Raw genomic sequence first — 24,745 nt, forward strand, 5'->3', positions numbered from 1 at the left:
ATGATAGTTCTCTGTGGTCTGCTAGCAGTAGCACTGGGGTTGTGCCAGCTCCCTCTCTCAGCCCCCACACCCCTGCTCCGTTCCCGCACCATGCCTCCAAAAAGTTTCTGTAAATGTTGGAAAAAGGGGAAGCAGGATATAGGTGCAAATGGAAAGACTGCAAACTTGAGAATGCATGTGCATGTGAATGCGTGCACATGTGCACGAGTGAGGGAGAAGAACTAACCTAAACATGCAGCGTTCTCAAGCTGGTACATTTCCTGTTTGCCTTTCTCCTGCCTACTCTTCTTTTCCTGAACATGGTCTACTTTCAGTGGTGGTATGGGTGCTAGTCTTTTGCGTTCTGTGTCTGGCAAGTGTGGAAAATTTATTTGGAGAGAATGGAGGGGTCAACTTTGAATTGTCACTGAGAATGGTTGATTCAGTGGTCCTCATCTAGAGTTCATTGGTGAGAGTAATTAGTGACAGGAGGGTGGGTAGCTTCTGGGTCATTCCCTATCAATGGCCTTTTCAGTTGCGGAATAGTAACATTTCTTTTTTGCTTTTTGTGCTGCCTCATCATCTGCACCGTTTCAATGGCATTTCTGCTCATCCTGAGTGCCCCATACACAGCAACACCCGTGTTCATCTGTCGCAGTCCTAGTGCTGGCAGTCCAAAAGCCATCGATGCTAGGTTTCCAGAGGCCACACACCAGAGGAGACCCTGCACTGTGGCCGAGTCACTTTGGTGGTGTTCGGTAGTGCATGTTCTGATTTAACGTTAAGACACCACCTACTAAGCCCCCTATTGAAAACAATAATGACATGGTCGTGGAGACAGACTGAGAGAGTGTCTCCCTCCAACGGCAGTCCCTATTTCTAACTCCTAGCCACTCTTCAAAGAGACGGACAAACACCTAAACCTGAACCAACCTACCTCTGAACGTAAGTGGGAAGAAGGGAGGGAGTGTTGGAGGGTTCAGTTGTGGAACAGTTATGATTCAAACTCCTGGCTGCTCTTCAAAGAGACCGCCAAGCATCCATAGCTGAACCTACCTCTGAACATCAGTGGGAAGAAGGGAGTGTTGGAGGGCTGCTTCAGTGACAGAACTGGTTGAGTTTAAAATTAACATTTACCAGGGGGAGGAGCGGCTGATTCACAAAGATGGACTTGGAATATACTGGTGTGCACTGGCCTTCCTCCCACCACCCCCTTTTTTTTTCTTTAAAAAAAAAAAAAAAAACAACAAAAAACTAAATACGCCTGTTGTTTCTTTGAAAATAAAATGTTTTTATGGCTTGTCATGTTTTAAAAAAATTTTTTTTGAATTTTAAATGAGTAGGAATGGCCAATGCATAAAAAATAAGTCCACCTTCGAAAACTGGCAGTTCATCCCTCAAGTAATTTTTCATTTCATAATTCACAATAAAGACAGTCCACATCCATTCAGCGTTCTGTTTATATTTACCACTGCTCCCTGAAAAGGCAGAAATTACACACCTCACACCATCAAGATGGCAAAAAAACTGCATTTGGTGTCATATACCGTACCATGTCAAACTGATGCAAACTAGGCCTATCGGTTTGACTCTCCCAGGCCTGGAGCTCATGATTCCTCCCGATAGGGACCGCGGCGATGCGTCTTTAGACGGTGATCGTGGAGGCAACACTCCTCCTGTTTGTTCAAAAAACAAATAACCGTGGGCGGAGTGGTGGCCTTGTGGTGTAACGTATCTGCCTAGGAAGTGAGAGAATCTGACCCAGCTGGATCAAATCCCACACTCACCACTCCAGAATTTTCTCTCCCTCTGGATGCTAATTATGTGGATGAGATGACAAACCAGGGTCCCGTATCTTGCGTGCACTTAGCATGTGGCAACAAGAGCTGTTCATGGCAAAATTCTGTTGAAAAAAAATAACCCAGTTCATAGTAAAACAAAAAGAAAAGGGGATGGTGCTGCATTGTGGCTACATTCTCTTCCTGAGGAGAGCAAACCTGAATGTCACACAGAAAAATCTGTAAGCAATACAACAACTGGACCTAAAAATATGTGCAAGCCATGGAGATAAACAAAATGAGTGAAATTTGCAAAAAAAACCAAAAACAACCCAAAAATCCTCGGTGTGCTTTTACCCCATGATGCTCTGCTCTGTCCACAATCCCACAGACCAAGGGAAACAACTGGTGGAAGGCTCAGATCTGGAGCAGCCAACCCCTTGGGTCCACTTTGAATGCACGAAACTTTTAACTCAAACTGTCCAACTGAAATCTAGATACTGCACACTGAGCGGTCATTTTAGCAAATTACAGCATGCACACTTGGGTGCCAACCCCTAAATCCATTTCTTAGTATTCTTCACAACTTTTTTTTTTCCAACCCTTTTCCGCAGTTAAATCAAAGCAACAAGGAACTGAAAAATGTGTAAGCAGAACATGCATACAAACTTCATCAAGTAACAAACATGGACGACACTTTTGGTGCAATACCTTTTCATATATGAATGAAGCCTTGATGCCAAACTGCAAGCAAAACTAACTGTCAGTGTCAGACTGATCATTCTTACTTTATAAAAAAAAAAAAAAAAAAAAAAAAAAATCTATTAAAAAAAGACAAAAAAAATGTAAATGGCTGACCCTGTGTAGCGTGACTTGTTCATATCAGTTCTTGCTTCCAACTAAACAGGAAACTTAGAAACAACAAAACTAGTGAATCACTGAAAGTGATATTATCCATATATTTACCACCATACAAATTCTCCAGCAAAGTGAATGTTTTCACCAAGTGCTTCGACTTCAAGGCACTGAGACAAGGTGGAAAGGTATGTCGAGCACCTCTGGGTCATGTTGCAAATCACGCCGAATAGCTTTTTATTTCAGAAAACAACAGCAATTTAGATAAACAAATAGTAGAGTGGTAACTCTCTCCATTCACAAGGTACACAACTTCAAGTCAATGCTGCCTATGCTACTGATTCAGTTAGCACACAGGTAAATAAAAGGTACATTGGAACAAACCCAGACACTTCCTCAAAAAAAGGAAGCGCCAGGCTTGTCCTAATACCGATCATTTGCATACAGCAGCAATAACAGAATGTGCGAACACAAATCATTTATTCAAGACTGGCATAACCTCTTTAATCCTGAACAAGCCACACCAAACACATGGACAATACAGAACAAACACATGGTTGCCTCTGTGGTTTTTCGACTTGAAATGAATAGAGAATGAAGCGAGGAGATTTCAAGCAATTTAGATACCACAAAACTGAATTATCTGGGGGGGGGGGGGGGGGGGTATTGCTGTTTTTTTCTTATTATCTTTTTAACAGCAACAGCAAATAGTGAAACTTCAAAGTGAATAATCCTAACTGCAGATCTTTTTCTTGGCATTAAAAATGCCTGAAGGTCTGGACACAACATGGAGTGGCTGCATGGTTAACATGGATGGATACAAAACTAGTCATTGTGTAATAAAAACTGGACATCAACGTGAATGAATACAATCCTAGTCATAGTACAATAAAAACTGGGCATCAACATGGGGGGAATACAGGTCTAGTTACTGTAAGAACATCAACATAGGTGATTACAGCCCTAGCCATCAGACATCAAATGTGTTTACAAAGACAAAGACGACAAAGACAGGGCAAAGAGAGACAGACAGAGATCACACAAAGAGAGAGGCAAATGTACTGAAAAACTGCAAACGAAGCCAGATAAACAGGACAACTGACGATGGAACAAACGATGAAGAGAAAATTCAAGTGGACTGCCCTATAAATACACATTTCATCACCTGAGCATCCCAAATCATCATAAACAAAACACAATGAATCCCCCAAATCCATCAATCTATCATGCTAAAGTGACAAAATAATATCAACAAAAATCACTTGCCATCTCCCACCGTGCACTGACAAATAATTCATTCATCCTGGCACACCCAAACAAGAGCACAAAACAACAACAACAACAAAAAAGAAGCCAATTTTAATATGACAAACCTATCACCGCAAATAAACAATAAATCAATCTTAAAATCTCTATAAACACATGCACCTACAAGTTACCTGTACCCCACAGAAGACGAACAGAACATCAGGTCAGTGTAAAGTGCACAGGAACAATCAACACCATGTTCATGAAACAGAACATCTCACAAAGCACCACCACACAGCAATACCTGACAGGTATCAATCAACACCACCACACAGCAATACCTGACAGGTATCAATCAATCACCACCACACAGCAATACCTGACAGGTATCAATCAATCACCACCACACAGCAATACCTGACAGGTATCAAAAAACACACGGCAATACCTGACAGGTATCAACACCACACGGCAATACCTGACAGGTATCAATCAATCAATCACCACACGGCAATACCTGACAGGTATCAATCAATCACCACCACACAGCAATACCTGACAGGTATCAACACCACACAGCAATACCTGACAGGTATCAACACCACACAGCAATACCTGACAGGTATCAATCAATCAACACCACACAGCAATACCTGACAGGTATCAACACCACACAGCAATACCTGACAGGTGTCAATCAATGAACACCACACAGCAATACCTGACAGGTATCAATCAATGAACACCACACAGCAATACCTGACAGGTATCAATCAATGAACACCACACAGCAATACCTGACAGGTATCAATCAATGAACACCACACAGCAATACCTGACAGGTATCAACACCACACAGCAATACCTGACAGGTATCAATCAATCACCACCACACAGCAATACCTGACAGGTATCAACACCACACAGCAATACCTGACAGGTATCAACACCACACAGCAATACCTGACAGGTATCAATCAATCACCACACAGCAATACCTGACAGGTATCAACACCACACAGCAATACCTGACAGGTATCAATCAATGAACACCACACAGCAATACCTGACAGGTATCAATCAATGAACACCACACAGCAATACCTGACAGGTATCAACACCACACAGCAATACCTGACAGGTATCAATCAATCACCACCACACAGCAATACCTGACAGGTATCAACACCACACGGCAATACCTGACAGGTATCAACACCACACAGCAATACCTGACAGGTATCAATCAATGAACACCACACAGCAATACCTGACAGGTATCAACACCACACAGCAATACCTGACAGGTATCAACACCACACAGCAATACCTGACGGGTATCAACACCACACAGCAATACCTGACAGGTATCAACACCACACGGCAATACCTGACAGGTATCAACACCACACGGCAATACCTGACAGGTATCAATCAATCAAGCAGATCTGAGCGCCCACAGTAATCTCTTGCTGAAATTTAAAAAAAAAAAAAAGAAAGAAAAAAAAAAGATAGAAACAAAAACGTTGCACCAAGATGCTCACACGGACCCACACTGATACTCTTCCATCACACAGACGGATACTCCTGCATCACACACACCCATTCTCCTCCATGACACGGGCCCATACTCCTGCATCACACACACCCATTCTCCTCCATGACACGGAGCCATACTCCATCACACAGACCCATTTCTGCTCCCACATCACATGGACCCCATTTCTCCTCTCCCATCACACGGAGCCATACTCCTCCATCCACTTGAGGTACTTCTCGATGTCCTCCTTGGACACACTCTTGTTGACCTTCTTCATGGCCTCCATGAAGTCCTCCATGGACGTGGGCTGCATCAGCTCCTCCTTGGGGATGTTGCGGATCTCGTCCGGACGCAGGCCAGAGATGCGCCGACGGAACGACATCATGGCTGCATCCCTGTAAGAATAATAATAATAATAATAATAATAATAGGTTCATTTAAAAAGCACCTTTCCATGTAAAACATGCACAACTGTGCTGAACACTGTAAAAAAAAAATAAAAAAATTGACACATAAAACTTGCATTTAAACCATTTAATTAAACACTAAAATGACAACCCCACATAGACATCCAGCCAACACTGACAGTAATTTATGCAATGTTCGTCCTTTGGATTTGAAGATGACCACGGCTTCGAAAATCACATGGGAGATTGGTGGCTGTGGGTTCAGAGGTGACTGATGATGCCAATCGCCCACATGTGGGACACAAGTGAGTGGGTGCTGTTGTGGCAGTGGATGCTGCTCGGGCCTTGCGCACAGCATGCTTTTGTTGCGTCTCAGTGATGCGCCTGGCTTCAACTGAATGGGCTCCTGTGGTGATTTTGCTGCGCCAAGCTGGACGGTCCAGAGCAAGTGTCTCCCATGTGCTGATGTTGACGTCCAGGTCTCTGAAGGACGCTTTGAGGCAGTCTTTGTAGCGTTTCTTCCTCCCTCCGACTGAGCGCTTGCCCTGACACAGTTCTGCATACAGCAGCTGCTTAGGTAGTCGACTGTCTGACATTCTAACCACATGTCCAGCCTACCTGGCTTGGGCTTTCTGCAGGACAGTGTAGACGCTGCAGAGGCCAGTTCATTACCGGACTTCAGTGTCGGGAACTTTGTCCTGCCACCTGATGTGGAGGAGTCTGCGGAGACAGCTCAGGTGGAAGCGACTGAGCTGTTTGGCGTGTCTGCTGTAGACAGTCCAGGTCTCACTGGTGTAAAGGAGGGTGGGAAGGACCACTGCACAGTAGACATTCAGCTTGGTGGTAGCACCGAGTCCTCTCCACTCCCAGTTGTTCTCACGGAGTCTCCCAAAGGCTTTGGCGATCCTGTTGTTGACCTCATCATCTATGTTCAGGGAGGTTAAGTTATCAACTGCCTGGAGGTTCTGCCCTTCACTGCGATTTGCAGCTCCTGGTATGGCTTTCCTGGGGCAGGCTGGTACAAAACCGGTCTTTTCGGTGCTGATGGTGAGACTGAAGTTGTCGCAGGCTTGTGGGAAACAGTGCATTTCACCCTGCATCTTCTGCTGTGTGTGGGCGTTGAGCGCGCAGTCATCAGCAAACAAGAAGCCTCTGATGACAGTCTCTTTCACCTTTGTAACAGCCTGCAGGGCATAGGGTAATTAATGTCGGTACACACACAAAACACAACACTCAACACATACCCCTGAAAACAGAGTAAGGCTGCCTATATGGCGGGGTAAATAAACAAAACGATCATACATGTAAAATGTTACATGTCTATCCGAGAATGTAAGTGTGCGTGCCTGAAATCTGATTGACACAGGAAACGAATGATGAGCATCCTATGGCAGCTGTCAGTCAGCTCTACCCAGGTAGGCAACCTGTTGAGCAAATGACCCCGAATTTGTAAAGTGCTAAGAGCTTGGTCTCCGACCGAGGAGGATAGGCGCTATATAAGTATCCATATCAAAATGTCTTACCACTAAGTCAGCGGAGGTGGGTTTTTTTGCCCATGGCCGGCTCCTACCCAGAGTTGAGTGTGCTGTGGCCTTAAATGGGGAGACTGGGACCACACAGTCAAGTGTCATCCACTTCAAGGATGCGTCTTTGGGTGTTTTGCTCTCATTACCTGACCAACACTGCAAGTGTCTATATCTCTCGGGCCTGGTTAACACCGGGATATCATTATGACAGGAAATGTAGAGTTCAGCCTTGTCACATAGTTCCAAACTAAAATGGACCTCCATAGCAACATCGTCATCATCATCGTCCTCCTCCTCCTTCATCATCATCAATATAAACAAAATAGTCTCAAAGTCTGTGGCCTTTCATGCCCTGCTCTCAAGGTGAAGTCTGTGGCCTTCCATGCCCTGCTCTCATGGTGACCTGTTTCAATACCCTTCCACTTCCATGCTTGGGGTGAGTCCTGTCAATGTCGTCAGTGTCGGCAGATTCATGGGGAGCTGTTGTTTGGGGGACCTGGTGGCGGTCTCCACTCTGGGAGGGACGCTCACTCAGTCTGGCTCCGCGACTAAGGCATTATTGTCGTTAGTAGGGGGCTTAGTAGTTGGTGTCCTAAGTACGTTAAAACAGAACAAGCACCACTGAACACCACCGAAGTGACTCAGCAGCAGTGCAGGGTCTCCTCTGGTGTGTGGCCTCCTGGTGACCTAACATCGACAGTTCCCTGTGGACTGCCGACGCTGGAACTGCGACGGACGAACCCGGGTGTGGTCGTGTATGGGGGAATCTAAATGAGCGGTGTGGGTAATGCCACTGAAACAGTGCAGATGATGGGGCAGAAAAAAAAAAGAAAAAAAAAAGAAGAACCAAACAAGCAAACAGCAGCAGCGATTACGGACCTGCAGACGTTGGTGATGTCAGCCCCAGAATAGCCATCCAGTTTGGCGGCCACTTCCATCAGGTCCACCATGGGCTCCAGCTCCACCTCCCTCAGGTTGATGTCAAGAAGAGCTCTCCGGCCCTCAGCTGTGGGCAACAAGCACCGTGTGTGATTACTGTGACGTAGGGTATCGTGCTGTGTTGGTTTGTGCTGTGTTGTGTTGTACTGTGTTGCCAGCTGTATTGTGCCCTGTTGTGTCGTGCCGTGTTGTACTGCATGTTGCGTTGTGTTGTGTTGTGTTGTGTTGTGCAGTGTCGTGCCGTGTTGTACTGCATGTTGCGTTGTGTTGTGTTGTGTTGTGCAGTGTTGTGTTGTGTTGTACTGTATGTTGTTCCATTGTGCTGTATTGTGCCGTGTTGTATTGTGTTGTCATTCCATTGCGTTGTACTCTATTACTTCTTGTTGCAACAGGTTTCCCTGTTTGAAATTCAGGCTACTCTCTCCGAGGAGAGTATGTCACTACAGTCCAATGCCACACATAAACATCAGTCAGTCAGTCAGTCAGTCAGTCTATCTATCCTGATAGATATATGTGGATTGTTCTTTTTTCTTTCTGTTTGGAAAGATAGTTGTTTTTCTGTCAAAGTTAGTTTTTCTACAGAATTTTGCCATGGGCAACTGGTTGACTCACTTGTGTAAACAAAGTGGGTCCATGTTTTAACCCGGTGTTCAGTTGTCTGTGTGTGTGTGTGTGTGTGTGTGTGTGTCCGTGGTAAACTTTAACATTGACATTTTCTCTGCAACTACTTTGTCAGTTGACACAAAATTTGGCATAAAAATAGGAAAAATTCAGTTCTTTCCAGCCATCCTGTTTAAAACAATATGGCGCTTCTGGGATGGGCACAAAAAAAATAAAGAATGAAGCCTAATTATATGCAAACTGCATTTACTGTTATATTTATATTTTTTGTATTCTCTAAACTTGGCACTTTGATCTGATATTCTGACCCAACAGCTAGGGCAGTCATTATTATCATTTTTGGTTCAAACAGGAACTTCTTTTGCTAAGCATGGAAGTTTTATTTATTTTGCAAACGTTTTGGTGCAGATAGTAAAAAAGGGAAATTACTCTGTAATGCTAGTGGAGTTAATTTGCTTTAAACTGATCTTTCCCATCTTAAACATTACATTTTGAAACAAGAGAGGCAAGGCCTTCAAGACTCACTTGTGATGCACTTTTTTCTTTTTTTTTAAATGCAAGCTTTTTATGTATTGAGTATAATTTCAAAATGTAATGTTTAAGATGAGAAAGATCAGTTTAAAGCAAACTAAGTTCCCCAGCAGAGTAATTTCCCTTGTTTTACTGTCGACACCAAAACGTTTGCAATAAATAAAACTTCCATGCTTAGCAAAAGAAGTTCCTGTTTGAACAAAAAATGATAATAATGACAGATCTTTTGTTGGGTCGAATATCAGATCAAAGTGCCAAGTTTAGAGAATACAAAAAATATAAATATAACAGTAAATGCATTATACTCAATACATAAAAAAAGCTTGGATTTTTAAAAAAAGTGTATCACAAGTGAGTCTTGAAGGCCTTGCCTTTCTTGTTTTTGTTTGGTTTCCACGCTTCTTTTTCATGTGCTTAAACGCAGGCTGCAGAGGCTGACCTCAGTTTACTGTCTCATCCGAATGGGGGTGGAGGGGGTGCATGCGTGTGTGCGTGCATATGTGTGTGTGCTGTGTGTGTGTGTATGTATCTGTGTGTGTGTCTGTATTTTCTTAATCTGTGGATCTACCGTACGTGTTATTAGCAAGCACTTCTGTTTGTGCATGCATGATCTCTCAATGTACATATCTGCACCAAAAATGTGTTGCAAGCACACATATACATGTGCATGTCTGAGGGATAACACCAACAGAGAAGACAGCAGGAGACCTGTTGGCAGAGGAATGTAGATGCGTTTCTCCAGGCGTCGACGCAAGGCCTCATCAATGTCCCAGGGGAAGTTGGTGGCCGCCAGAACCATCACTGTCTTGGAGGGATCCTCGTTTGTTACACCCACACCTGTCACATAAAAAAAAAAAAGATACTAATAATTCCAAAAGACAAGTATTGACTTGCTGAGATTTTTTGGGGTTTCTCCTCGATTAGATGCTTTCAAGTTTTGTCACAAACCTACTCATGAGGACTGATTAACTGCAAAGACAAGCACTGACTTGCTGAGATCAATTTTGTTCCACCTCTCTGATTAGATGCTTTTTGAGTTTTGTCACAAACCTACTCCTGAGAATTGCAGAATTTTAATGTGAATGGGTTGGAGCATGTGTACATGTATACAAATGTTGAAGTAATTAGATAAACAGGTGAATGGGATCATAATTATATATTTCAGTGAGTGTAGATTAAGGCATATTTTTCAATCATGTGAGAATATATCTATCACCAGTTTGGCTGGGTGGGTCTTCTTGTATCATCATGGACAGTATCGACCACATTCACTTGTTTTCTTTTCATAAGTCAGCTTTTACATGCATGACCATTTTTAAAAAAATATTTGTTTACTCCACAATTCAAGCACCTGTACTCCTATTTTCAGGGGCAGATGCTGGATATGTTCATGTTTTCATGACACACTGAATGCTGACACGGACTACTGGCTCTACAGCAAAAGGGACCAAGGCAACAGCAGTTCCACACATTATGTTGACCTGGGAGACTTAGGGAGTGGAAAAATCCTCCACCCTTACCTTGTCCCAAGCATAGATGTGGAAGAGGGTGGCAACCGTATAACTTTTCTTCGGTTTTCTTTTTTTCTGGTAACTTTATGAGCCCAAAATGAACGAACAAACATGCATAGCCTACCATCCATTTGGACCAGAAGCTCTGACTTGACGCGACGACTGGCCTCATGCTCACTGTCAGAGCCACGCTTGGAGCAAATGGAGTCAATCTCATCGATGAAGATTGTGGAGGGAGCATAAAAATGAGCCTGGGGAAAAAAAAAAAAAAAAAAAAAAATCACATATGGAAGAGCAGTGGCAGAATTATCCAGAATAACAAGAGTAATCCATATTAACAATCAATAAACATGGAAACATCGTCACTTGCAACATTTTCATTGCTTCACTCCGTATAAAACTACTAACCAAACCAGTTACACAACATTTTACACTGTTTTACAAGCACACTGTAAACTGGACTGATTGATTAAAAAAAAAAATTACTGATGACTGTCCACAACAATTTAAAGTCTGATCCACTTCAATAACAACACAAGCTGTACATATTATAAAGAAAAAGATTCACTGCAATGCAATTCCTTTTTTTTAAACTTCCCACTGATATAAACAAGTCAACACACTCACCATCTTACACACACACACACACACACACTGACCATCTCAAAGAGCAGGCGGACCAGTTTCTCCGACTCTCCGCGGTACTTGTTGGCCAGGCTGGAGGTGGAGACATTGAAGAAGGTGGTGCCGCACTCTGTGGCCACAGCCTTGGCCAGCATCGTCTTCCCCGTGCCTGGCGGGCCCACCATCAGCACCCCCTGTCACACCAATACATCCACACATTTATATATGTATATACATAATTACAAATCAGGCATGCACACATAATCATATGTATACACACACACATATATACATATAATACATGCACACTCATAATTACACACACACACACACACACAATGTATATATACATATAATACACACACACACACACACATGTACAAACACACATATATCATACACACATGTATACAAAGTGAAAAAAACGTTAAGCTACTAAAAAAAAAACACAAAAAAACACACACACATAATTTACAAACATTCACATATTATACACACACTTATAGTGAAAAGATGTTCAGCTAAAGAAAATGCAAACACACACGGACACACACATACACGTGCATACATATATAGATATACACATACTTTGAGTGAAAAAGCTTTAAAAGAACATACACACTCAAACACACACATATACATAAATAGAAAAGATGATAAAGTATATGATGTATACGCATACACACACACATACTCAAACACATGTGTACACACACACACACACACATACAGATACATACACACACCCTCTCAGTGCTTTCTACGTCACTACAATGATCCACATCACTCCTAAGTTTGTAAACTGCTGTGAGTATAAACTCTGACCCAATATAGGTGCTATATAAGTATCAAGGAAGAGAAGGAAGACGAGGAAAAGGAAGAAGGAATTATGTCTGCTCCTGTTGTGAGACAAGGAGGAGGAAGACAGGCGCAATAGCCAAATGGTTAAAAGTGTTGGACTTTCAATCTGAGGGTCCCGGGTTCGAATCTCTGTGGTGACGGCGTCTAGTGGGTAAAGGGTGGAGATCTTAACACATGTATAGACGTGCTGGTGCCTGAACCCCCTTTGTGTGCATATGCACGCAGAAGATCAATATGCACGTTAAAGATCCTGTAACCCAAGTCAGCGTTTGGTGGGTTATGGAAACAAGAACATACCCAGGCTTGCACACCCCTGAAAATGGAGCATGGCTGCTTACATGGCACGGCAAATTAACAAAACAGTCATACACCTAAAATGTTACACATCTGTCTGAGTGTGTATGTGCGTGCCTAAAATCTGACTGAATGACAGGAAATGAATGATGAGCGCCCAGTGGCAGCCATCAGTCGGCTCTACCCAGGTAGACAGCCTGTTGTGCCATGTTTGTAAAGCACTTACAGCTTGGTCTCCGACCGAGGAGGATAGGCGCTATGTAAGTATCCATATCAATCAATCAATCAAGAGAAGGAAGAGGAAACAGAAGAGAAAGAATAAGAAGAAGTAGTAGTAGTAGGAGAAGAGAAATGTAGTGTCTGTTCCTGTTGTGAGACATCAAGGAGGAGGAGCCGGAAGAAGATGATAATGATAATGAAGAAAAATCTAGAGTCTGATCCTGTGGCGAGACATAGAGGAGGAAGAGCAAGAGAAACTGACAGAGGAAGATGAAGAAGAAGACGAAGAAGAAGAAGATGAAAAATTAAGTGGACTGTTCTTGTTGTGAGACAACAAGGAGGAAGTAGAAGAGGAACCCGAAGAAGAAGAAGAAGAGAAGAAGAAGAAGAAGAAGAAGAAGAAGAAGAAGAAGAGAAGAAGAAGAAGAAGAAAAGAAGAAGAAGAAGAAGAAGAAGAAGAAGAAGAAACAACTAGTGTCTGTTCCTGTTGCGAGACAACAATACCACAACACAGGGGGCCATCAAGACGACTAGAGACGGAAGTCAAAGCACTGACCCTCCATGGTCGCCGAATCCCCTTGAAGATGTCCGGCACCACCAGGGGCAGCACCACAGCCTCCTCCAGCAGTTTCTTGGCCTCCGTCAGGTCGGCTATGTCATTCCTATCAAAACAAATACAGTGTCCGAGAAGGTCTGGATTTACATCCCAGTCTTGCTCTGTCCAAGAGGGTCTGGTTCCCACTCTTGCCTATTCTCTGTCTGAGAGAGTCTGGATTTACATCCCTGTCTTGCCTTTTCTCTGTCTGAGAGAGTCTGGATTTACATCCCAGTCTTGTCTTTTCTGTGTCCAAGAGGGTATGGATCTGCATCCCAGTCTTGCCTTTTCTCTCTGTCTGAGAGAGTCTGGATTTACATCCCTGTCTTGTCTTTTCTCTGTCCGAGAGAGTCTGGATTTACATCCCTGTCTTGCCTTTTCTCTGTCTGAGAGAGTCTGGATTTACATCCCTGTCTTGCCTTTTCTCTGTCTGAGAAAGTCTGGATTTACATCCCTGTCTTGCCTTTTCTCTGTCTGAGAGAGTCTGGATTTACATCCCTGTCTTCCCTTTTCTCTGTCTGAGAGGGTCTGGATTTACACTCCACTCTTGCCTTTTCTCTGTCTGAGAGCGTCTGGATTTACACCCCAGCCTTGTCTTTTCTCTGTCTGAGTGAGTCTGGATTTACATCCCTGTCTTGTCTTTTCTCTGTCCAAGAGGGTCTGGATTTACATCCCTGTCTTGCCTTTTCTCTGTCCGAGAGGGTCTGGATTTACACTCCACTCTTGCCTTTTCTCTGTCTGAGAGAGTCTGGATTTACATCCCGGTCTTGCCTTTTCTCTGTCTGAGATAGTCTGGATTTACATCCCTGTCTTGCCTTTTCTCTGTCTGAGAGAGTCTGGATTTACATCCCTGTCTTGCCTTTTCTCTGTCTGAGAGAGTCTGGATTTACATCCCTGTCTTGCCTTTTCTCTGTCTGAGAGAGTCTGGATTTACATCCCTGTCTTGCCTTTTCTCTGTCTGAGAGAGTCTGGATTTACATCCCTGTCTTGTCTTTTCTCTGTCCAAGAGGGTATGGATCTGCATCCCAGTCTCAACCTTTCTCCCATGCCTGACTGTTAAATCAAAGTGGGCGTCTACGTATAGTCATCTGGATAAGACGATAAATCGAGGTCCCGTGTGTAGCACACACACTTAGCGCACTGAGAAAGAACCCCCAGCACCACAAGTGATGTCCCCCTGGCAAAATTCTGTAGAAGAAATCAACTCTGATAGGTACACAACTATAATTAATCTGCATACAAAAAAGGCCTGACAAGTGTGATATGGCTGCTAGCCAGGCATCTGCCTAGCAAATGCAGTGAAAGTGAACACACGCAAATTTAAATGCAACAATGAACAAGCAATGTAAAATAAACAGACACAAAATAAAATAAGACAACAAATAATAACAAAATTAAAAAAACCAAACAAAAAAAACCAACCCTTCATACTGTCATAATTGTGATTCAGTTCTAAATATTTCATTTCATGTCCTACAGTAATTAACTTCTAAAATGCCACCACCCAGGATCATATTCATATATTTCATTATCCTTTAAAAAAAATCTGTTTTTGAGTGTGAACTGACACAAAACTCCACCTTTACAACAAAACTCAGTGCTGTTGCAGCACTTTCTACCACAAGTGTTAGAGTCCAGCACAATTTATTTTTGTTTGGTTTCAAAACAGATAATCATGCATTTTCTGTGTGTAAATATTGTCACTAAATGAAAATAAATTGAAAAAAAAGGACAACAACAAAAAACAAACAAAAAACCATATGACATGACAAAAGAAAGTTTCTTATACTTATAAAAGTCGAGTGGACAATAGCGGTCAAAAAGTGTTTACGTCTTACCAATGCACGTTGGGATTTTTCTGAACAATGTCCCGCTCCAAATGCTCCACCAGATCTTTGTCATAGCCTGTGGGGTCAAACTTCTTTTCATCACTTTCTCCTTCCTGAAAAGAAACAAGCAAAAAACAAAACAAACACACCATCAATAACCAACAGCTGAAAAACACTAAACAACGACATTACAGTTAGAAGTTGAACCAAGGTCATAACCCCCCACCCCCACCCCCCAGCCCAACAAATCCAAAACACTTTGCACAACAACAACAAACGAAAAAAGGCACCCCCAAAAAACAAAGAAAAACACCAATGAAAAAAAGATTCCTATATAGACACAACTTTTATAAACATGACGGAATATGCCAAATATAACTGGTATATCTTTACCACAATGACAAGACAATAGTTGACAAAACATTCACCACATGTCCTTGATACACTTTTTTACCCCCACAATGAACATGGTACATGCCACTTTTAAAGAGTTATCACTATACTTGAGTATCTATCTAACAGAGAAAATGTTCCATGGTGATGTCACACGTACAAGTGTACAACACACCAGTTAATTAATTAATTAGTTAATTAATAATTAATGTTGTTATTTATAGTTAAACTATTGTAGGTTAATACTTGTTGATATGCATATACATATTCTCCTTCCCATGACACCTCATTCAATACACACCACAATCTCTTTAGACCTTTTTCTTATAATATACTTTTCCTCTGATACATAACATGAATACTTTTTTACACTAATATTCAAATGCATTCCCTTTCCTTTATCCACTTCTTTACTCCTTTCCGTCTAAAAACACTTATAGTGAATAGACGTTAAACTGAAGATAAAAAAACACCAGTACTGTAAAACCACTGTATAATGTGAGAGATCTGGGGGATGAGATGTGGGTTCCCACATTTCCATTTATTTGCACGAATGATCTCTGCATAACCACCAGCATGTTTGGCTCCATCTTGTTCTTTTCACAAACAGATAAGTAAATAATGAAAATAAACTAATAAGCAGAAAACACTTCTCTCTAAATTAGGATTTTTGATTCTTTAGTGTTTCAAATTCTAATATAAAGTTTGAACTTTCTGGAATAAAGAATTTTACACTCAACACTTTTCATGGTCTACCAGTTATAAGTATTCTTACCTATTACAGTATTACCTCTACGGCTTGAACATTCTGGAATTAAGAATTTTACACTATACTTTTCACGGTCTAGCAGTTATTAGTGATGGAGTCTCCCATCGGACCGATGGATGAGTAGGCAGGCAGGCTTATCTGTCAGTGTGTGTCCTCATATGGGAGAAAAGGCCGATTCTGGATGCACAGCACTTCCCACAGGTATTGCAAGGGAAAATGTCTCCAGAAGTTGAGCCCTGCTTCCTTCGCTCATGCTTCTCCTTAATGGCCAGCGTTCTCGTTTTCAAACGTCTGCCACTAGAGCACAGCATCCTCCAGCGAGAGTGGTCAAGGGCATCAGTTTCCCAGGAAGTAAAGCCTGGTTACCTGGCCAGCACAGGTACTTTTTTTTAGTGAGGAGGAGTTGTGCAGTCCCTTCCCCATTCTCTCGCCTACTGATGCTCACAGTCCCACAGGTGCAGATACTGCCTCGTGTAGGACGGCCTCGGCAGGTGCAGGTTTTTTTCTTCGGAGCTCTGTCTCCTAGGAGGACTTCCAGCCAAGGATAAGAGCTCCCCCTGCCCTTTGGTCATCCTTTTCCGCTTTCACAGCCGTTGGGAAAGGTTTCCTCCTCCGCTTGTTCCGTCGTTGGGAGACTTCACATGCGGCAGGTAGTACTGGGCTACATAGTACCAGTAGCAAAGGCTATGCCACAGACCTGACTCACAGCAGTTATTAGTACTTCTTACCTATTACAGTATTAGCTCTGTTAGTATAACTTCACAGCACCATTGTTATTATCCTCTGCTCCCCCCAAAAAGAAAACATACACGCACACACACACACACACCTTTTTCTTTTCCTTGGCAGGGCCAGCTTTGCCTTTGTCTGCTCCGCCAGGGGTGTTACCACCACCAGGGCGGCGCTGATTCGATGGCGCGCCAGGCCTTGCAGCCGCCCGCCCCTTGCTTGGGTCCGGCCGTCTTGCCTGTGGCTTCACTCCCCCACGGATGTTGGGGGAAGGTCTGTGATGGAATTACAAGAATAACTGTCAGAGATGAAGATAATGGTGGTGTGGGGTGGCTTCATGGCAACACATATGTCTAGGAAGTGAGAGAATCTCAGACCACAGGACTGAATTCCACACTTGCAGGTCCACTAGACCTTGAGTGGTGGTATGTACACCAATCATTCAGCTGAGACGATAAACTGAGTCATGTGTGTGGCATGCACTTTGTGCACATAAAAAAAACCCACAACAACAAAATGGTCATCCCTGCAAAATTGTGCAGAAAAAAATCCACTTTGAAAGGAAAAGGAAAAAGTATTTTATATCTTGCAGAAAGAAACAAGGTTGTTTTCAACATCACAAACACAAATGCAATTTTTGTTTAAAAAAAAAAAAAAAAAAAAAAAAAAGAAGAAAAAATCAGTTTACAATACTCCAATTTATGAATAAAAAATTCTGACAGGCGTGAGAATTCAGACATAGTTACTTTCCTTATACTGTTCTTACCACAGAAGGAAACCAGATAATTAACCTTGAAAACTGACAAGCACCAGCACTCTGTCACAAATTTTAAAAGATGCAATGTGCACAAGTGTACATTAGTAAAAAGTGGGCTTGTGATCAATTAAAGTATATGAAACGGTAGGACAGTTAAGCATCAACACTATGTCACAGATTTTAAAAGATGCAATGCGCACAAGTGTGCATTAGTAAAAAAAAAAAAAAGTAGGCTTGTGATCAATCACAGTGTATGAAATGGTACGACAGTTAAGTACAGCCTGACAGAGAGAAACTGAAGGTGGAAAACAAGATATCTGTCTGCAAGTATGAAAGATAATGTTATGGTAACAACAGTCATCATCGTCATCATCACCAACGTGACTGCAACCATCATCCTGCATGCAGTCAGTTAAATACAACAATATCAAAGAATTCTGCCACTGCTGCAAAAGCCTGGATAAGGCAGTGAATAGGGAGTTTGGGAAAAAGGAATGGCGTAAATGCCACTGCCTCTGTGTCCAAGGGCCGCTACTCCCACATTCACAAGTATAATGTACAAGTGTGTATGACTGTTGTCACCCCGTCATGTAGACAATCATACTTCACTTTCAGGGATGTGCATACGGGATATGCTTGTGATTCCACAACCCACCAAAAGCTGACATGGATTCGGGGCCTTTAACATGCATATTTGATCTTCTGTATGCATATACACACTAAGGAGGCTCACACAATAGGTCTGCAGGTCTGCTGACCTGGATCTGAAAAAGCTCCACCCTTAACTGCAACCTGGATTCAAACCCAGGACTCTCAGACTGAAAGTCTAACATTTTTTAACCACTCAGTTGTTGTGCCCCTCGGGTTCATGTCACTCAAATGACTTGGTGCAGCAGCAAAAAAAAAAAAAAAAAGAAAAAAAAAAAAAAGGAAAACAGTATGTGGGCACAAACTGATGGGTGTGGTGGCTGAATGGTTAGAGTGCTGGATTCTCACCTGAGTTCCCCGAGTTTGATCCCTAGTTATGGTGCACCTGGTGGGTTAAGGGTGGAGATTTTTCCATTGTCCCAGGTGAACAACTGTGCAGACCAATGCCTGAACCCCCTTTGTATGCATACTCATGCAGAAGATCAAATACACGCATTAAAGATCCTGTAATACATGTCTACGTTTGGTGGGTTATGGAAACAAGAACATACCTAGCATCCACAGCCCTGAAAACAGCATTGCTGCCTAAATGGTTGGGTAAAAATGGTCAATACAATTAAAGCCCACTCACACATAACAGTGAAGTGAACATGAGAGCTGCAGCCCATGAATGCAGAAGAAGAAGAGGAAAGGGATCAAATCAAACCGCTGATGTGCGCATGGTCTCACCTGTGTTCGGCAGGTGTGGGAGGAGGCCAGACATCTGGATCCCGGGTTGGTTCCTCATGGCGGGAATAGTCATCATATGAGTTGTAACTGTCGTAGCTCTGATACGACCTGGAGTTGTCTGACTTGAAGCTGGACAAGATCTTGCTGATGTCTTTGACTTGCTCGAACTCATCACTTATCTCCTGTTTCACCTGAGGAAGAAAAAAAAAAAAAAAAGAAGAAAAAAAAGATGGTATTCAAATTTCTGTTGCAAACATGAAATGGACTTCCAGAGAGAATTCTTACAGCAAGGAACATGTATATGTACAAAAGAAATGCTTCTCCCAGCTTATCTCCTGATGGTACTAGTGAACATCATATCACTCTCAATAATGCCTCCTGATGGTACTAGTGAACATCATATCACTCTCAATAATGCCTCTTTGTTAAACCCTTCTGGATTTGAATGATCAGCATTTCTGTCATTACTGTGAGACTTTTAAACTCTCTTATTAACAATGCTGTTATTTTGAAATATTATATCATCACAATTACTGTCAATTCCTACCTTTTCATCACCAATAATAATAATAACAATTAGTATTCATATGGCGCTAAATCTTGTGCAGAGACAAATCAAAGCACTTTCACGCCAGTCAGTCACACACATGCATGACTCTAGACTGAAAAAACAAACTGAAAACAAGGAAAAGGCAAACACTATATTTTAATTTTCTTCATTTTCATTGCACATTACAAGAATGGGACACCTAATCTTATTTTGTACTGAAATTAGTTTATTAACTACATTAAAAAAGAACACCAACAAAATACATTCCCAACTCTAAACAGCAACGGCAAAAACATAGAATGCAAACAACAACAACAACAAAAGAATAAAGAATAAAGAAAAAGACAGAGAAGATGCACCTTTTGCCATCTCTGCTTACTGCTGGGGTCTCGCACTGAGCTCATCAGTTTATGGATCTGCTGCAGCACTCCTTGGTAATACACCTGTCACAGCACAGTTATGACACTGTGATCATGTTAAAGGAAATGCAATCCAAGTCTAGTGCGATTACATTATTTGTAAAATCTGTTAAAAATTATACTGCCTCCAATCTACCACTACACACATTTGTAATATACATAAACATATGCACACTCACACACATACACATTAACACACATAAATTAGAATACACTTTCACACATACACATTCCTGCGTACACTAACACATACACACAATAATACATATCAACTAAAACATACAGGACACACTCACAAACACATGTTTATTCTCACACAGAGACATCCACACAGTCTTACATACATATTTTATATACTGTGTAAGTATGGAAGGTCACATGAAAGAACATCATGTGAAAATCTTCAAAAAATCAGTTTTAACAACAATAACTTTTCTTGAAACTATTCAAATACTGACATCAGCAGAATGAAATATATACACAACCTGTGATGTCTCATAGTCTCCTAGAAGAGCACTCTCACGTCCCATCTTCGTGTTCTCATAAATTTCAGTCAGTGCAGTACTCATGGTGTTCGTTAAGCAGTAAGCAGACCTTCAAAAAGACTTGAAATCTGTGGAGACACACAAACAATGGTTAAACACGAACATAATAATATCATAAACAAGAGGCTTAATAAATGTAGAAATTTGCACAGATTTCTAGTCTTGATGCAGTAACCACCAACACATCTGCTCTATGCTTGCTTCATGCTGATTCTCTCCCCTCCCCCTCCCCTCTTTCCCTTTCTGCTCTGACTAGATTGAGCCCTCTCACAAGTCTCACTCTCCAGCAATGTTACTGTTTTTTTCTGACAAAGGGATCAAATTAATTACCATAGATGTGAATGTGTGATGCTGATCAATAAGCATAAAGTTCCATATTGGTGGCAAAAACCATGAATCACTTGTCCACTAGCAGCTAAAACGGAAGGAAAATGCAGGCCAGTAAAAACAATATCTGATGATTTACACAATGTAAAGACAACATGTAATTAATTCTTACAAGTTTTAAATAACATGTTGATTACTCAATAATGGAACAGTAATGTGCATTTGTAATGTATATGTATTTTTCTATTGTACAAAGTGAACATCATTAAATTATCAACTGAATAGCTATTGTATCTAATATTTCTTTAATATATGCCTAGCTTTCTCAGTTTCTGCACTCTGACGTAACTTTCTTTTTCTGTCTCTTTCTCTCTGTTGCATGTTTCATATGCCATTTCTTATTAATTTGGTTTTTGTTCATTGTCCACCTCAAGGTTGGATATAATAAAATAACTAAGAAGGCATGATCACATAAACATTTAATTTTAATATATAATTCATAATTCGCAAAAGAAAATTCATTCAATCATTCAATCTATTCATAGAGACATACTCTCTCTCCAATGCTGCATAATACCATACAGTGTCTTGATTTTTTGTTGTTGTTGTTGTTGTTTTTGTGTGTGTTAAAATAGTATGCTCTTTTTCTTCTTCTTGATGCCCTGACTGCCGGAGTCAAAATTTGGACCATAATCAACTTCTTTTTTCTCCCCCCCCCTCCCCCCCACAATAATTTACCATTTAATCAGTCTATTTCTGCTCTGCATTAAAAATATCATAATCATCCCAACAGAATTATCAGTCATGAGACAAGTTTTTCAAGCCAAAAGAATGACCCCAAACTGGCAAAAGTTACAGTTTTGCATCTGAGACAGGAAACAAAATAATTATGCCCATGTGCACACACGCTGATATGAAATGGACTAAGGAGATTTATTCTGGATAGTAGATTATTTGATAACATTTCTGAATCACTTGTGTAAACAAAGTGAGTCCATGTTTAATCAATATCAGTGCCCTGCGGCCTGTGTGTGTGTGTGTGTGTGTGTGTGTGTGTGTGTGTGCACCCATTCATCTCAACCATTCATTCAATGGTCAAACTTTGAAGCAAAAACTTTCACTATTTCATTTATCGGATGAATATTGTCAAAGAGATAAAGAAAATATTACTTTCTAAAAGTTACTTTTGCCATTCCAATGAGTACTGAAAAACGCGTTTCATACCACCTCCACACACACACACACAGGGAAAAACTTTACTGGTAAATAAATAAACATATAAGCAAATTAATGATCATCTGTAAAGAGAACTGAAAAAGTGAAAGCCGAAATGTTGCACACACACAAAAAAACAAACAAAAAACAAGCACACAACTCTTCAACCCGACTTTCTGTGCTTAGCCTGAAGTTGGGTATCTTACACCCCCAACCTACCCTTTCTACTTGATAGCACTGACAGTAAAATGTACTCAAATTGAATGAAGTGAAAGATTACCTATCAGTGGTTATTGTGTAAACTTTAAGATACTGTCAAGAAGAGGCATGCGGTATCACTTCAACGCTATCCACAACCAGCACAAGGAAGCAGACATTACACTTTCCAGTTTGTAATGCGTTCATTTGTAACGAAGTGAATGATTGGTTCTTCTGCAAACAGGAAAAGATAACTCCCTTTACATGCAAAGAAGGATCCTCGATGGCTCATCCGTTCGTCTGATTTGTGTGTGTGTGTGTGTGTGTGTGTGTGAGCGAGCGCAACAATTTTATTTACTTAGGTCCTAGGACTAGGTTCTTTTTTCTTTTATCTGTTATTCATTTCTTTTACTTGCCTATTACCAGTTACTGTCTCGTATCGTTCATTCCTGCAGTAAGGCATCTGCCCCCCCTCTCCTGCTTTTTTTATATTTTTTATTTTTTAGTAGAGCAAACGTAGTGCTGCACAATTTATGTTAATCGCACAATTTATGTTAATCAGTCGGCAAGCCTGGAAGCCTCATTCAAGATGAAACTTTCTGCCCAGTGCACTGCTGAAACCTCCCCAGAAGAAAGAGATCCAGCACTACTCCTGTATATGTCACTCCCATTTGCACACAAAGTGCCTGCTCTGATTCAAATGCATTGTACTTCTTCTTCTCTGTACAATGACAACTGCTTTGTCAGAGAGACATACTCTGTGTGCATCTCATCAGGAGCAGAGACCGTAACTATAGATACCACTGCAACCAAATAAACAGTTCTCTACTTTTCATCAACACTTCCAACAATGCACATATATTGACTCAAACTTATGACACATGAAAGAAGTCAGGAATTTAAAACTGCTTTTCACAATAACACAGCAAGAATTTAAGGGTCAAAAGGTTTGAACAACATAAAAAAAGAAGAAAAAAAAAGATAAATGAAGATCAAATTGTTGCTGTTGTGGAGAATCATTTAGTTTGAGACAATAACATAATTGTACTCTATACACATTCCCTGTTATGGACACAAACTTCAGACACCCACATTACTTTGCAGGAAGTCTGAGCCATTCTTTCAAAGATGCATCAAGGATGTGAATATCACTCTATAGCTAGTTCCTGGCAGTCTTCTGCTTTGAGTCCACAGCACACACAACTTCCTGTCTGAGTGAACATGACACAGTTCACAGTGCATTTTCACCAGCCAAAAGTGGTTTGCATTGTGGACAAATGACTCACTGGATTCCAAGCAGAGGGAGTTTTTTTCAGCCCATAATCAGCTCTTACCCAGATGTGAGTCTTCTGTTGGCTCAAATGGAAGACTGGGACCATACAGTTGAGTACCATCCACATCTGTGAGAGTGTTGCTTAAATCTTCAAACGCTGCAGGTGTCTGTATCTATTGGGTCTGTTTGATGCCTTGTCACATGATGAAAGGAAGATGGAGCATAGCCTTGTCATGCAGTCCCAAACATAAAATGGACCCCCACTGCAGCATCAACATCATCACCATCTTTTTTCATTATCAGTTTAGAAATATAGATGGTCTCATATTCTGTGGCCTTTCATGCCTTGTTCTCATGGTGACCTCAGTTTAGATCCCCCTCCACTTCTATGCTTGAGACGAGTTACTGTCAAGGTCTTTGGCACTTGCATATTCATGTTGAACTGTCACTGGACAGATGTGGTAGTAGTTAATCTTTGTTCTGCAGGGGCACTCACAACTAAGCAATTATTGTCAGAAGTGGGATTAGTATCAGTATCGGTATCAGTAGCTCAAGGAGGCATCACTGCGTTTGGACAAATCCATATACGCTAAACCACATCTGCCAAGCAGATGCCTGACCAGCAGCGTAACCCAACGCGCTTAGTCAGGCCTTGAGAAAAATAAATAAATAAATAAATAGTACAATATTGTAGGTGGTAGGCTGCATATATTTATCAGAACAAGGACTATAGAAATCATCACAGGACTCAACAGCAGTGCAGGGTTTCCTCTGTTGTGTGGCCTCCTGATGATCTAGCATTGATAGTTCCCTGTGGACTGCACTTAGACTGGCAG

The 24,745-nt window shown here is 41.5% G+C and overlaps 1 protein-coding gene and 1 long non-coding RNA gene across 5 annotated transcripts; both read right to left on the reverse strand.

Annotated features, from left to right (window-relative positions):
- Positions 1 to 1,421: 1,421 nt before the first annotated feature.
- On the reverse strand, positions 1,422 to 4,547 carry LOC143297947 (uncharacterized). Its single transcript, XR_013057331.1, has 2 exons — positions 4,446 to 4,547; positions 1,422 to 4,415 (listed from the first exon to the last, which is right to left on the reverse strand). It is a non-coding gene; the product is annotated as an uncharacterized LOC143297947 (long non-coding RNA).
- Positions 4,548 to 4,612: 65 nt separating this feature from the next.
- LOC143297946 (katanin p60 ATPase-containing subunit A1-like) lies at positions 4,613 to 22,841 on the reverse strand. Of its 4 annotated transcripts, none has more exons than XR_013057329.1 (13): positions 22,719 to 22,841; positions 20,837 to 20,964; positions 20,292 to 20,375; positions 19,383 to 19,573; positions 17,349 to 17,523; positions 15,367 to 15,470; positions 13,490 to 13,595; positions 11,595 to 11,753; positions 11,060 to 11,186; positions 10,133 to 10,261; positions 8,213 to 8,339; positions 5,281 to 5,795; positions 4,613 to 5,130 (listed from the first exon to the last, which is right to left on the reverse strand). XR_013057329.1 is itself a non-coding variant. In XM_076610559.1 (12 exons), the coding sequence occupies exons 2-12, from the start codon at positions 20,918 to 20,920 to the stop codon at positions 5,597 to 5,599; spliced, it is 1,485 nt and encodes a 494-aa protein (XP_076466674.1). In that variant the 5' UTR covers positions 20,921 to 20,964; positions 22,719 to 22,841; the 3' UTR covers positions 4,613 to 5,596. The 4 variants fall into 4 exon arrangements, 1 of the variants encoding a protein (XP_076466674.1); XR_013057328.1 differs by having other exon boundaries at positions 4,613 to 4,858; positions 4,927 to 5,795; XR_013057330.1 differs by having other exon boundaries at positions 4,613 to 4,763; positions 4,824 to 5,795.
- Positions 22,842 to 24,745: the final 1,904 nt, after the last annotated feature.

This window comes from Babylonia areolata, chromosome 23 (assembly GCF_041734735.1).
Source record: "Babylonia areolata isolate BAREFJ2019XMU chromosome 23, ASM4173473v1, whole genome shotgun sequence".
Classification (NCBI taxonomy): domain Eukaryota; kingdom Metazoa; phylum Mollusca; class Gastropoda; order Neogastropoda; family Buccinidae; genus Babylonia; species Babylonia areolata.